At 47.3% G+C, this 13,287-nt stretch overlaps 1 protein-coding gene and 1 long non-coding RNA gene across 2 annotated transcripts; both read right to left on the bottom strand.

The window, feature by feature from the left end:
- Positions 1-1,223: 1,223 nt before the first annotated feature.
- LOC118513989 lies at positions 1,224-12,039 on the bottom strand. The gene is made up of 3 exons (XR_004906538.1): positions 11,904-12,039; positions 11,284-11,285; positions 1,224-1,244 (listed from the first exon to the last, which is right to left on the bottom strand). It is a non-coding gene; the product is annotated as an uncharacterized LOC118513989 (long non-coding RNA).
- Positions 2,031-12,937, bottom strand: LOC118513988 (AF4/FMR2 family member lilli-like). Its single transcript, XM_036060419.1, has 3 exons — positions 11,834-12,937; positions 7,544-7,672; positions 2,031-7,388 (listed from the first exon to the last, which is right to left on the bottom strand). The coding sequence occupies exons 2-3, from the start codon at positions 7,638-7,640 to the stop codon at positions 5,056-5,058; spliced, it is 2,430 nt and encodes an 809-aa protein (XP_035916312.1). The 5' UTR covers positions 7,641-7,672; positions 11,834-12,937; the 3' UTR covers positions 2,031-5,055.
- Positions 12,938-13,287: the final 350 nt, after the last annotated feature.

A 13,287-nucleotide genomic window follows, 5' to 3' on the forward strand; every position in this document is an offset into this window, starting at 1 on the left:
TCCGTGCAATTTCTCCTGCCCGTTGACGACTCTTAGCTGGGGTAGGCTTTTCCACCCAGTTTTTTCCTCCTTCTCGCATGGTGTATGCGCGGAGAAAAGAAAAGAAAGCACTACTGCAACCACTACAACTGCTACTAAATTTTTCTTCTGCAGCCGTGGTTTGTGGTTTTGTCTCGCTCGCCGCACAGCAGATCGTACGGACGAGGCACTGTTTGGTTTCGCGGCACAGCTTAATGCTCGTCGTTCACTTAACCTAAATTTCCCTCCGCTTTCTAGTTTCTCTGACGAAAAAGCACATACATGCACACGAGCAGAAGGCTTTCTATACCTTCGATCGGCTGCTTCTGCATTTGTGATGGTCGCAAGAGACAGACTGAATGATTTAGATGATCGTGGCATTACTACTACGGTTCAACACTTTGAGAGTCCCTAGCTTAGAAATTGCTGATCTAGAATACATCAAACCTAGAAAGTTTGGACCATTTAAAGACAAAAGTGCAACACTACAAATCGATATTGAAATGAAAGCACGAGCCTTCTCACGTGGATACTCTTCAATACGCTTCGATTGCTAAGCTCTTCATTATACAATCGATTCCGCTGCTATAAAAATTGAAGTGTACAGCTGAGCTATTAATAAACAACAACTTATACTAACTTTATGTCTCTCTTCTTATCATTTGTTTGTAGGTGGTGAGCTCCAACTGCATAATTCTGCGAACAGAAAAACACGAATCAAAATCGAGATTTGAACTCATTCCAGTCCGTGTTGATGCCCCGTTCATTACCGACTGCTCTATTCGATCAGCCCACTCATGAGTTTTCATTTGACCCATAAATACTACCAGACTTCTAGTAGCGATTTTTGGGAGAAGATCATTCCCTTATTTACACAACCATAATAATCTTGTACATCCAAACGAATGTACAAATTGCTACAAATTTATCGCCCACTATTCGCCCATTTGGCGCGACAACTATATTTACCCCCCCGGACATCCGAAACTCCATGCACAACTCCTCCCTCTCTCAGCTTGTTCCGCAAAAAGGGAAATGGTCTATCCCACCAACTTTAAACACAAACACACCGAGTGGTCAGCCATACACGATTGGGTATAGGAAGTGTTAAGCATGGAACTGAACAGGGAGGGAGAAAATGGGTCAACGGCACCGGACAAGGTCTTTGCCGATTCGCCAATCGTCCCTACGCGGGTTTTTTTTCTTTTTGTTTTGTTACTGCTGCTCTCCCTTCAACGTTGGTGTCCTCTTAAGGGGGAGCAGCTTACGCCATCGCTTGCCGGTTGAGCGATCTGCGAGTGTGGTGTGAGCGTTCCTGTTTGGGGTGGTTGAATTCTGTTTTTATGTTGCGTTGGCCCCGGTTAAATTATAGCAGTGGAGAGGTTGTCGGTGTGTGGCACCTGTAGCTGGGTGTGTTTAATGGTATTTATTAACCCACTTTTAAGGGTGACTAGTACTCTGATACAAGTGACTAACAGAGTTTTTCAGATACAAGATCCAAAGGAAATGATTTAAAAATCCAACCATACAAGTTCACCGACTCTTGACACTCCGCCCGCAAAGTGCTTATTCTACATTTTATGGTTGGAAAAGAAAGCCTGTGTGGACGGCTCACTTCATGGCTTCCTCTCGGCGAACGTGTCATCAGGCTCGGAGGCCTAGGTACGGAGGTGAAAAAGAAAGCGTTCGCCAAAACACGCCTACAGAGAGAGAGCAAGATTCCGCGTGGCCACAGCCTCTTATCGAGGCTGACGTGGTGTAAGTGGCCCCCAATGGAACGCACACGTTTTGCTCGATTGCGAGCAGCTCCAAGACGACACGCGCATCACCTTTCGTGCAATGTGACTGCGGCCAAGACGATGACGGTGCAACGTGATCGCGACACGGTTACACCGGCCACAGCGAGATACAGTACGATTGCGGCTTCATCCTTGTTAGCCGAAAGTGGTAGAAGCAGCAATTTCTCAACTTTAAATTGGAGTAGAATGAGGATAAGCATAAGACGAGTTTTATAATATTTAGGAAAAGTGAGTGTATTTCATACGTAAATTTGATACAAATTATACAGTAAACATTCGTAATGTAAGAAGTATTGGTACGCCAACCAGTACAATTGTATTATAATAGCTGCTGTTCTTTCTCTCTCTCTCTCTCTCTCTCTCTCTCTCTCTTCTTCCTGATAGGTGTAAATGTATAGTCAAAAAGAACTAAACGAGGACTTCTTCTGCTACCGCGATCACCTTTTGCAAATTTGTTTTCACCGCTCCGACTTCAGCTGAAGTTGATTTGTTCGAAAGCTTTTATTTCGTGTTTTGTGATACTGTTCTGTTCATCAGCGTTCATCCAGGAGAGATTGAAGTAGGCTTGAGTGAAGGAGTCTTTCAAGTGATCAGGAATAATGTGGCCCGCATCAGTTGTTTTCACAAACAAAACTAACCAATTTTTAAAAGAAGTTACAATTACTGATAGGTGGAAAAAATGCACAACGGATTGATACACTTTCAAATGAAAGTAATAATATTTTTGTTAAGAAAATTATCAAAAAAGATAGCAAAATAAGGAGATAACAGAATGTATCTGATGTAGAACGTGGAAATACTACTAAAACTTCAATTTGACCACAGAGTGGCAAACAAATTATTGATAATATTTTACCCTCAAATTACAAAAATTTTACTGTTTTCAGTTCTCATTCAATTCGATTTCTTTGCCTTTTCTCTACCAAATGTTTTCTCCCATCTTATATTCTCAGTTGATTGTTTTGTTTGTTTTTCATCATCATTCTTTTTATTGATTAGATTTTTCGTTCCGTTTTTGTATAAAAATAAAATAAATAAAAGAAAGAACAATTCTTCTCGTAGTCTTCGCCCGTTCATTTGGAAGGGTTATATAATATTGGAGCGTACATGCTAAAACATGAACATCGGCTTTCCTGTCTCCACAATCTCTGCTCCATAATAATAAGCTCTTACAAAGGTACGTATATGTAATAATAATAAAAAAACTGCACATAATCTAACCAAACAAAAAAACAGAAGGATAAACTTACTGCCAAGAGTAATAGTCGCACGTACCAGCTTTAACTGTTAACCAGTTAACTCAAATGACATACTAGCGTTCACGTGGTGAAACTTTTTTCTTCCATCGAAAAACATATTAATCAAATTAATAGCTGTTTTACTGTGTGGTGATCATAGTCATAATCATAGCAAAAACCCCTTCTCGAAGGTACGCTGCTAGCTTTTAATAGTAAAAAATATATATATTTATAGAAACAAGAAGGAAAAAAACCTCTAGCAAATAGTAAATGTAAAAACCAAACGAAACGTAACGCTAACACATACACATACATCATATATCACCAGAAGTTGGTAAAAGAAAGTACAGAAAGAAAAGGAAGAGACAAAAAAGCACAAAAAGGTAGAAAAGAAAAAAGTGTCATTGGGAGTAATGATGATAATGATAATAGTAATAATAATTATGTTAAACATAGTGATAATAAAAGCACATAAAAATACGAAACAACTCCGCACAACGCGTCGGTTTCAACCAAAAACGGTGAAATCGAGCTGCCTTTCTCTCTCTCTCTCTCTCTCTCTCTTTTCAAATACCTTGGCGGGTGTACTTTCTTTAAATCTTACTCTCTGTATGTTTGTGTTTTATATAAGTGTGTGTGTGCATATGAGTGTGTAAAAATAGTTCCAAACCTACGATATCACATTTCCGAAAAAGTTTGCTCCTCCGGTTCAATTTTTTGTTTGTTAGTTTGTTCTCTCCACTTAGCTTGTTTTCCTTTCTGTTCCTTTTGCTGAGTTTTGTTGCTATTTTAACAAAATTAAAACTTGTTACTTCATGTGTGTGTGTATGATAAGTGGACTTACACTTTTACCATTAAATCTCCTCCTTCTTTATACAGTTTGCAGTTTATGCACGATAGGATCATCTTCTTTGAAGACAACGAAACGTAATAGAACATCATCGTATCTCTGCTACACTTACACTGTGTTTTCCCTTGTAGAACCATCTGCATCAGCATATCGTATGCACTTATATCTTACGTGGACTGAGTGTTTCTTTTCTTCTTTATGTTTTATCAGTTTTTTTACTTTTTTTCATACACAGCTTCTCCTTTCCTTGTAATACACTAGCATTTAAAATACACTTTATATTTCCTGTTTGATATATAGTTTCTTTTCTCTCTTTCTATCGGTCTATACAGTGTTTCTTCTTCCTTATATAGCTTACCATGGATATAAATATGATTGATGTAGTTCGGTTTTCACATTTACAGTTCTGCTTTATAGTGTTATACACCCTGTGTTTTTCCCTTCTTCTTCTTCTTCTGTACAACAGTCCTCCACCTGCCCTGTCTGTTTTTGATTTTGATTCACATTTCATCGCGTTGCCTACGTACTACTTCCAAATAAATATATCCACAGCGCGCACACACAGTCGCCACCGCAACGAACGGCAATGATGCGTAAAGCCGAGAGAAGCGGGCCAGCAAAAACGCAACCTCACACGAATCGGTGCCGGACTCCACGCAAGGCACGACGCACCAGCTACCAGCTTTCTCCTTGGATCTCCTCGGGCGCTGGCCGTCGAGCCGGTTAGTTGCTTTGCTTCGCCTTTCTCTTTGGCGCGAGCGCGTACAGATTGTCGTAACTTTCTCCATCACGCCGCCATCACCACGATACGATCGGCCGAGAAACATTCCAACCGATCAACTAACCCACTAACATAAATGGGGCCGCTTCTTGCTTGCTTCTTTCTGCACCTCGTTCGCTGCGGGCGCGTGCGAGAGAACCTCAAGCTCCACTCAACACCTGGAGCAGCGCGCTGGGAATGGGACGCCTTGTGGATGGCTATTACCTTGCCGACGACAGCTTCGTTCGTCGCACTACTATACAGGAACTAGATCACACTCGCATCGATGACCTCCCGTACTCGGTCAGTTCTCAGTCATCATCGGTGGAGTCGTCGTCGTCGTCGGGGTCGCTCGCGAAGCACTCGCCCTAGGTCTGGTGGCGATGCGCGCTACTGAGCGGCGGCCGTCACACCGAACCCACTGCCGGTCGTGTTCGAGATCATCATGTTCTTGATGGTGGCCACCTCGGACTCGAGCCGGGCCAGCTTCGACTGCAGGTGGATGTTTTCTTCCGCCTTTTTGCTGATCACAACCGACGCCGGGATGGAGGTGATCTTGCCTGCGGCTGCCGCCGCTACTGCTGCCGCTGCCGCTGCCATGGCCGCCGTAGTGACGATCGCACCGCCGGACGACGCACTACCGCTGGAGGCACTGGCCGAAGGGGGAGATCCCGGCAGCGGTACCATCATCTTCTGCTCCGCTTTCGTGGGCCACTCGTTCGTCGAGATGCCCGAGTCGCGCTCGTCCGACGACCCGTCACCATCGTCCCAGGCCGGTGAACTCGACCGATGACCGATCGGTTCCTGTTTGATGTTCTGTAGCGCTAGCAGAGCGGTGGCCGCATCCTTATCCCCGAGGTGTGACTTGTGACGCAACTTCACCGGGAGACTGTTCGCATGTTCGTGAAGCTCCCGTTCGCGCTCTGGTTCTTCTTCACCGCCTGACGTGCTACCAGCACTAGCTGTCGAAGAGGCCGTTTGTGGTGGGCTCGAGTCGTACGGAGACGGTGCTCGTCGGCTCAGATTGAGTACGTTTGCGGTCAGCAATGCGCTCGTGATTTCAGGCCGGGGTGGGGACGCGTACAGAGCACCGGCTCCACTAGCATAGGCCGCGACTGCGGCAGCTGCAGCCGTCAGCGGATATCCACTGGCGGGAAGCGCTGAACTCGCGTAGGGAGAGCTTGCACCCACGACAAAGTGTGGCGGGTGGGCATGGTGTGCGGATATATGGTGCGGGTGGTGGTGGTGATGGTGGAGCGGGTAGGGATGCGAGTGTGCATGAGCCGCAATCGGGACATGGGCCGGTGGCGATCCTGCCGGACTCGTGCTGGAGATGATCGTCGGTGGAGACGTGGATGAGATCGGGGCGGAAGAGGAGGTTGTAGTGGTGGTGGGAGAGCCGAACCGGGGCGCGGCCGAAGGTGTCAACGTGGGCGAGGGGGAACGCTCGTCCCGATCCAGGTCACCGTTCGACAGCAACACTCGCTGATGGAGATGGTGAGGATGTTGCTGCTGCTGTTGCTGCTGCTGCTGCTGCTGCTGCTGGAGATGTTGCTGATGTGGATGCGGTTGATGCTGAGGCTGATGGTGGTGTTGAGGGTGGTGATGGTGGGCGGGGTGATGGTGATCGATCACCGACTCCCGAATCACTTCCCGCGAATGATGGCTGTAGTGGTGATGGTGCTGGGACGAAGATGCCAACTGATGATGGTGTTGCTGCTGCTGCTGTTGCTGTGCCAACTGTTGCTGAAGATGGTGATGATCGTCCAGGTTGCGTTCGATCAGCTCCAGTCGAATCTGGGAAGGACTGCGACTGTTACCACCTTCCAGCACCGACAACTTGCTGCCAGCCTCCGTGCCCCGCTCGTACTCGATGATTGCACCGTTCCGGTAGATGGCGTGGACTGGTGACAGATAGGCTGGTCCTCCGTTCGTGTGCTGGATAGCTCCACCGGAAGATACAGTGGGCAAAGAACCGGACGCTGCAGGCGGTGGAGATTCCACGTTCGGGTTCGGGTGAATCACCGGTGCCTGCTGGGACGATGGAAGTGACGAGGCTCCGGGAGATGTCGTCGTGGTAGGACCGTTCTGGACAACCGCCAACAGCGACTGCTGAAGATGCGGCGTTCCATTACTAGCTGGCGGACTGTGCGGGGATGAGGCACGTCCGTGCGATTGCGAGGGAGAGGTAGCCTGAGGTTGTCGCGAGGGACTGCGCGAGAGGGGGAATCCGATCGTGGAACCAGTCGGCGAGCTCGACCGTCCCTGACTGCCACCGTTCGACAGCTTGACGCGTTTGGTCGAGCTGAGCACTTGCTCGTTCGTGGGCAACGTGGCCATTATCTGATCGACGCTGACCAAATTCTCGCCGCAGATGTTGTACTTGCTCTTGATCGCGTCCAGCTGTGCCTTCAGTACGTGGTTCTCTTTAGTCAGCTCGACGACACGCTGCTCCAGCACCATGTCGTTGAAGCGGCGCTTCTCGCGAGATCGCTTCGCCGCCTCATTGTTGCGTCGCCGCCGGTCCCAGTAGCTGTCGTCCTTCTTGTTGTCCGGGATGAATTCGCGCTGCTTGCGCTGCGAGAACAGCTCCTTGCGCTTCAGGTGTGCCGCCAGCTCGTAGCCATTCTGCGGGAACTCAGACTCCGAGGAGGTGTGCGGGCTGGCACGGCCGGAGCTGTTGCTGTTGCTGCTGTTGTTGCTCATCAGTAAGGCACTGTGGGCTGCGGAGAGCGAGAGGGACGAAGGTAGAGAAAAAGAACAAAACCAATCAGTCCCACAGCCACAAGGAGAAAGGGGTCGCGAATTATGGTTCTTGACCGGTGAGCAATCTTATGCACTCAAGGTATCAGTATCGAAAAAATGGCGGAACACTCACCAGGCATATTGGAATTGGAGTTGTGATTTTGGCCGGGTATTTCACCGTTCAGCGGCGAACCGTTCTGCTGGCGTGTTACAAAGTCCGCCACCATCATAATAATTTCGCTCGAGCCTAGTTTTAGTGCATCTGCAAGAAAAAAAGACAACAACCATTAGTAATCGCGTATCGCTTTGACAGCTCAATCCGAGCCGAATGCTTCATCATTTGACAGCCAGCTGTCACCTGAGCTACGAATAATCGAATCAATAATATATTTGCACGATCAACCGGGAAAAAGAAATACAGACGCCAAAGAATAAATCAACATTCCTTAACTGACCGCACTGAAACGCAGTTTAGCTGTAAAAGCAGGCAAACAATAAACAACCTGCACACTTCACCGAGAGGGCTGCGCACGTGAACGAAACATGTGACAACGTGTTTGCACCGCTCGGTAATGTGAGGCAACAACACGATCACGCAACGCGCCAAACCTCCGTCATCAGATCCGCGCTGTGTGGCTTCCGATCCACGAGGTCCACGTGCGTTCGTACGTCCAGAGTCCGCATCGCCGAGCCGACTGCACCGAGACTGTTATTGATTGCAATCGCCAATCGTTTTGCCTCGTGAGCGAGATTGGGGGAGGTAAAGATGGATATCCGGAACTCTTCGATCCCGAAGCACGCGGTTGCATTAGACGACGAAAACAACGAAATTCGCTCTTATCAGCATCATTACGCAACCGGTGGTGTCTCCCACGCGGTAAACACAATCGTACGATTATCACGCACGCCTGCCTAAGCACAACAGGAAATGACGCAACCCAGGGCGGTGTGACACGCCATTCGCGGTTCCAGGGTGGTGACGCATGGCGCGTCAACGTCCTTCCCGGAGGGGCTCGCACAAACACGATTCATGAATCGAAAACTTATCAGCAAAGCGGGCGCACGCCCGCTCTGGAGTGACTCCTACATCTTGGCACGATGACCACAGACCGATAGAAAGAAATCTTGAACAGCAATCGTGGTGCCAGGGTAATAGTGGTCGACGGTGCGTGAGGCACCCAGTGACTTCTGGATGGGATTTTTGGATGTTATCAGCATCGAAACATCGTCACTATCGCAAGGTTATTTTTACCCAATTTGATTGCTGCGTAGCGAAAGAGGAAGATAGAGGGAGAGAATTGCCGTCAAACGAAAGCAGTACGCAGATTGTGGATTTATGTTTGCGTCGCTGATCGCTCTGTTGTTGATCCAGAGTGATGCATAATATGCGCCGCAATCTGGTTGTTTTTGTGTTATTTTGCAACCAAGACCACACGACACGATGAAGTTGCGAAGGAACTTAAATTGCGCAACCTATTGTGCGAGCAAGGGATTTCCGTTCTACCTTTCCAGGATACCGTCATCTGTTTCCCTTTGAGTGTAATGAGTGACTCATCCTATATTCTTAGTAGATACAGAAGCTGTCAAGCTTTAGTTGGAGTGAATCATACACAGAACTCAAGCGATAACGATTCCCTGATATGGTACGATAAGGCCGTGCGAAGACCAGCCCAGTTAAAATAACCAGTTGATATAACCTCCGATCATTTTAGACCGAATGATGACATCTTACGAAGAAAACCACTCCACATTTGCATCACGATCACCAAAACTACACAGGTATCTCACGGCATGCTTTGCCCAGGCATCCCAAGTTCATCCCCGAAACTCGTTCGTCAAAATTACGTCATTCGGAAATCGCGGCCTACTATTATTTTGCCGCCATTATCACGTGTGCGTGAGAGAGGGAGAGATGCGCTTGCGATATACTGCGGGTCAGGAATTATTTACCGTTTTCTCCCCGTCCCAACCCCGCTCCCCTGCTTCTCCTCCTTCTCCCAGCCAAGGGGATGCTGCGCTTTACACCCCCCCCCCCCTCCACCAGCCCAATCCACAGAACGAGGCAAGAACAAGTTCATCGTGATTAAATACATTCAAATTTTTTGAGCGTTTCACGATCACTCGATCGTTTGCTACACTGAGGTGTTTGTTGGTGTTGTTTTATTTTTTTTAAATTTATTTCCTCTCTGTCTCCCTGTCTCGCTCTCGCTCCCTCTCTCTCTATCGCACATCCCTCCCATAGGTGGCGCTTGTTTTGGTTGGCATTGCACGAGGTAAACCACCTTTAGCGTTCAAAATGGGGTGGGGGATGATTTTCTGAGAGCCTCCACACGGGGTGGGTTAGAATAATGATGGGGCGGGAGAAGGAAGAGGATATGCCTGCTCGATCGATTCGCGCAAATGGCGTCGCTGACCGACCTTGATCGCGAGCGCGCGTGTCGTTTTGGAGCGTTTGCGACGTAGTAGTAGTAGTAAAGGTGTTAAGAGACAGCGAGTGAGAGAGAAAGAGATAGAGAGCACCAAAAACAAACATCCTGGGAAATCAAAGCAGTAGAACAAGAAATCGTTGGCCAACAAAACAAAAAACAGCAATTAACACTCTGGAACTGGTGATGGCGTTCCAGTTTGGTAGTTTTCTTTTGATTGTTAATCCCTGGCTAGGGCCACGCAATTCCCATCAATCCCCATTGCACAAGAAAGGGTTTGAGTTCAAAAACACGCTCGGACATGTTCTAACAAGGCACCCCTAAAAGGGTGATTTTCTTCTGCTGTTCTAACACACAGACAGACACTCGAAAGCAACAGCGCGAAAACTGTTTCGTCAGCAAAAATAATGAATCGCAAACACACAAAAGTACGCCAAAAAGGGATGATGATGAAATCGGACTGAAACCGATTGCTGCCTCACCCCCCCACTTCTTAATCGCTTACAAAGCACCGAATCACGAGGAATCACCATTTTGTGTGAAGAAGATGTGTTTGTGTGTGATAAAAAGGTGAACAATTTCACCTTGTTTTGCAATCTTGGCAAGGTGGAAAAATCAGACCAGAAAGTTGTTGTCCCGGCAATCGTTCTCCCGTCATCGGGGAACGTTCTACAGGCACCATCGACACGCTCTCTAAGTACATTGACCGGGCGCACGGGTACACCCGCCGATGACGTCAGACCCGCAATACATGTGGCTTTGTTGTGAGTGAGTAACGCAGAGAGCTCTCGTTCCGATGTGGGGGACTTCTTCTGCTTCGCTCTCACGCCCAGAACCCTGGGAAAGTGGTGCTTTATATTTCATCATCCCCAAACACAACCACACTCTCGCGCGTCCTATCGAAGTCACAGGGGATGATCTAATAACACGGCGTCAAATCGCTCACCGCACACAAGCAAAGCTGCACGAAAGAAGGTCAGCCCTCGCAGGGTCGAACGCGGGAGCAAGGACGTGGGTCTAAATAAACCAAACACGGTACGGTCTATTAGTGTGATACGGTCGAACGAGGTCATAGTTCACGCGTCATGTTTTAGCGCGAGTTAAATGTGTGCGTCGCCAACCCCCAAACAAAAAGCACAAGAATCTGTCAACTCATCGATCGGCCAACGGCCTTTCCGTTCGGGGAAGGAATATTGATAAGGCCACCCACCCACACAACCACCTGGCCACGGCAATGATGATATGGTCGATGTGTTGCGTTTGGGTGGGATAATATAATAATCAACAGAATTTGGAACCATTTCTAGAACGTTCCGCTTATGTCAGAAACCAGTTTGACAGGGCGCACGGTGTTGTGAGAAAATTTACATTTTCTGTTGCACAAACACAGCCGGCCTGTCACACGACGAGCACACTAGCAAGCGCTTAGTAAATGCAGGGTTCGCACGCCTTGCTCACAGGATGATGGCCCGCAAAGGGCAGTGTGTCAACTGTGATTGCGCGACACGGCGTTATCGTCCTCGGCAATATTACACACTGCGTGCCCGCGTTTATGGCGGGATCAATAATCGCATACGCAACAACTGTCCGCCCGGCGAGTAAGAACGACCCAAACGCACGACAAACGCAAAAGAGAAATAAAAACAAAATGCGCACAGTACACACCACAGTACAGCGTTAACTGTAATTCGACCTTCGGTTTGTCGCGTGTCCCAATTTTGTTGCGTTTTGTTTGTTGTTGCCCGATAACGGAACCGCGGTTTGCTGTTTTGATAAGGTAATTCAATTTGTTGTTTGCTTTCACAAAAAAACGGCCTCTCATCAATTATTTGGCTGACTTTTAGAAGAGGCAACTCCTAATTTCGCAAGGTAAAAATAGAACCACGCGTCGTAAATCATTTCCACAAACAACAAAGAACCGGACGAAAACCTCCTCCTGTTTGCCTTTATCTTTTTTATGTTTTGCTTTAGCAGATAATCAACAGTGGATAACTCACTCTTTTCGTCGAACCGATGAACAGCAGCACTTCCGTTGGGTGCTGATAAAAATGGTCGTTTTGTTGTTACTGCTGCTGTTTGTTTCACCTTTTTCTGATTCACTTTTTCGAACTGAGGTTTGTATTTCTTGCAATGCAACGTAAGATGCACTTGCTTTGTTTGGTTTGCTTTCACACGATGAGGACACTTCTGTTTTAGTTTCCGTTTTTTGCTTCGCTGATCCACTTGTTGTAATTGCGGTTTTGCACAAAAATGCACACACACTTTGCTCGGTTCGAAGGGATTCTTTGCTTCACCTTATTTTTCTTTATTTTATTCACTTCTGCTTGATCTTCGCTTCTTCGGAGCAATACTTTTATTGATTATTGCTTCCCCCGTTTTTGCACCACACTTTCCACGTACACACTGCCACCGCCAAGTGTTGTTAATAAATGCGAACGATTGAAGGGTGCTCTACTTTTACCACCTTCCCAAGTGCGCTGTTAATGCACACCGCTTTCTTCTGCTGCTGCTGCTGCTGCACACACTGGCAAAAACACAACACACGCAAACGATGCACTCACCGTGCAGTTTGGATGCACTTGTTCGCTGCACTGCTGCAGACACGCGGCAACACACTTCTGGCACTTTTGTGCTCACGCGCGTCCCACGGTCACGGTCGGTTATGTTTGGTATGAACCTTCGCAATGATTGCAGCCGATTCCGGCGGCCAAGGTCTAGACGAGCCCGCACGGCTTATCCCACCACACTCTACTCGATGCGGCTTCCTGCTTTTGTTCCAGCAAATGTATTGCTTCACCACTTTTACCTATTCCCAGAGACACACTACTGAATGATCTTTCACCGTAGAAACTGCTCCAAAAATACACTTCATCAAACACTCACACAAAAATGCGCTCTACTTCTGCACGTACTTTGCGTTTATGCACACGATAGCGGACGTTGAAACGGAACGTTATGTTTCCTTTTTGCCGAGGCGTTTTGGTTTTGAAACTGCGGCAGACCGTAGTATTCCGGTGGCCGCGAGCGCGAGGTTTCGCGTCTGTTGCGGTTGCGAGTTTTCAAAAGAATGTTGCGTCTGAATGAACGGACGGCACCTCGAAGCCGCGAACAAACGTGCGCTGCCTGCCGGCTCAGCATCGGGCGGCTGGTGAGCTCCGGTTGCACGAACGCGCAATTGTTGGGGTCTTGGGGCACCAATGGAGGGCCTTAGCTCCGTTTGATGTTTCTTTCGATACTACATAAAAATAGCATGAGAAAATAAGTTGTGGTATTTTTTTTTCATTTCAAAACAATTAAATTAAGGCATTCAATGTTCACAAACAGAAATGTAATTAGTTCTTCCACTTTTCTTAAGCTATAAACTACAACAAATTAAAAAAACTTTTTTTTTATTTCCAGTACTAAAATCTATTATTATTTGATCAAAAGAACATAAAACAAAATCAAATTT

The sequence above is a fragment of the Anopheles stephensi genome, chromosome 3 (assembly GCF_013141755.1).
Source record: "Anopheles stephensi strain Indian chromosome 3, UCI_ANSTEP_V1.0, whole genome shotgun sequence".
NCBI lineage: Eukaryota > Metazoa > Arthropoda > Insecta > Diptera > Culicidae > Anopheles > Anopheles stephensi.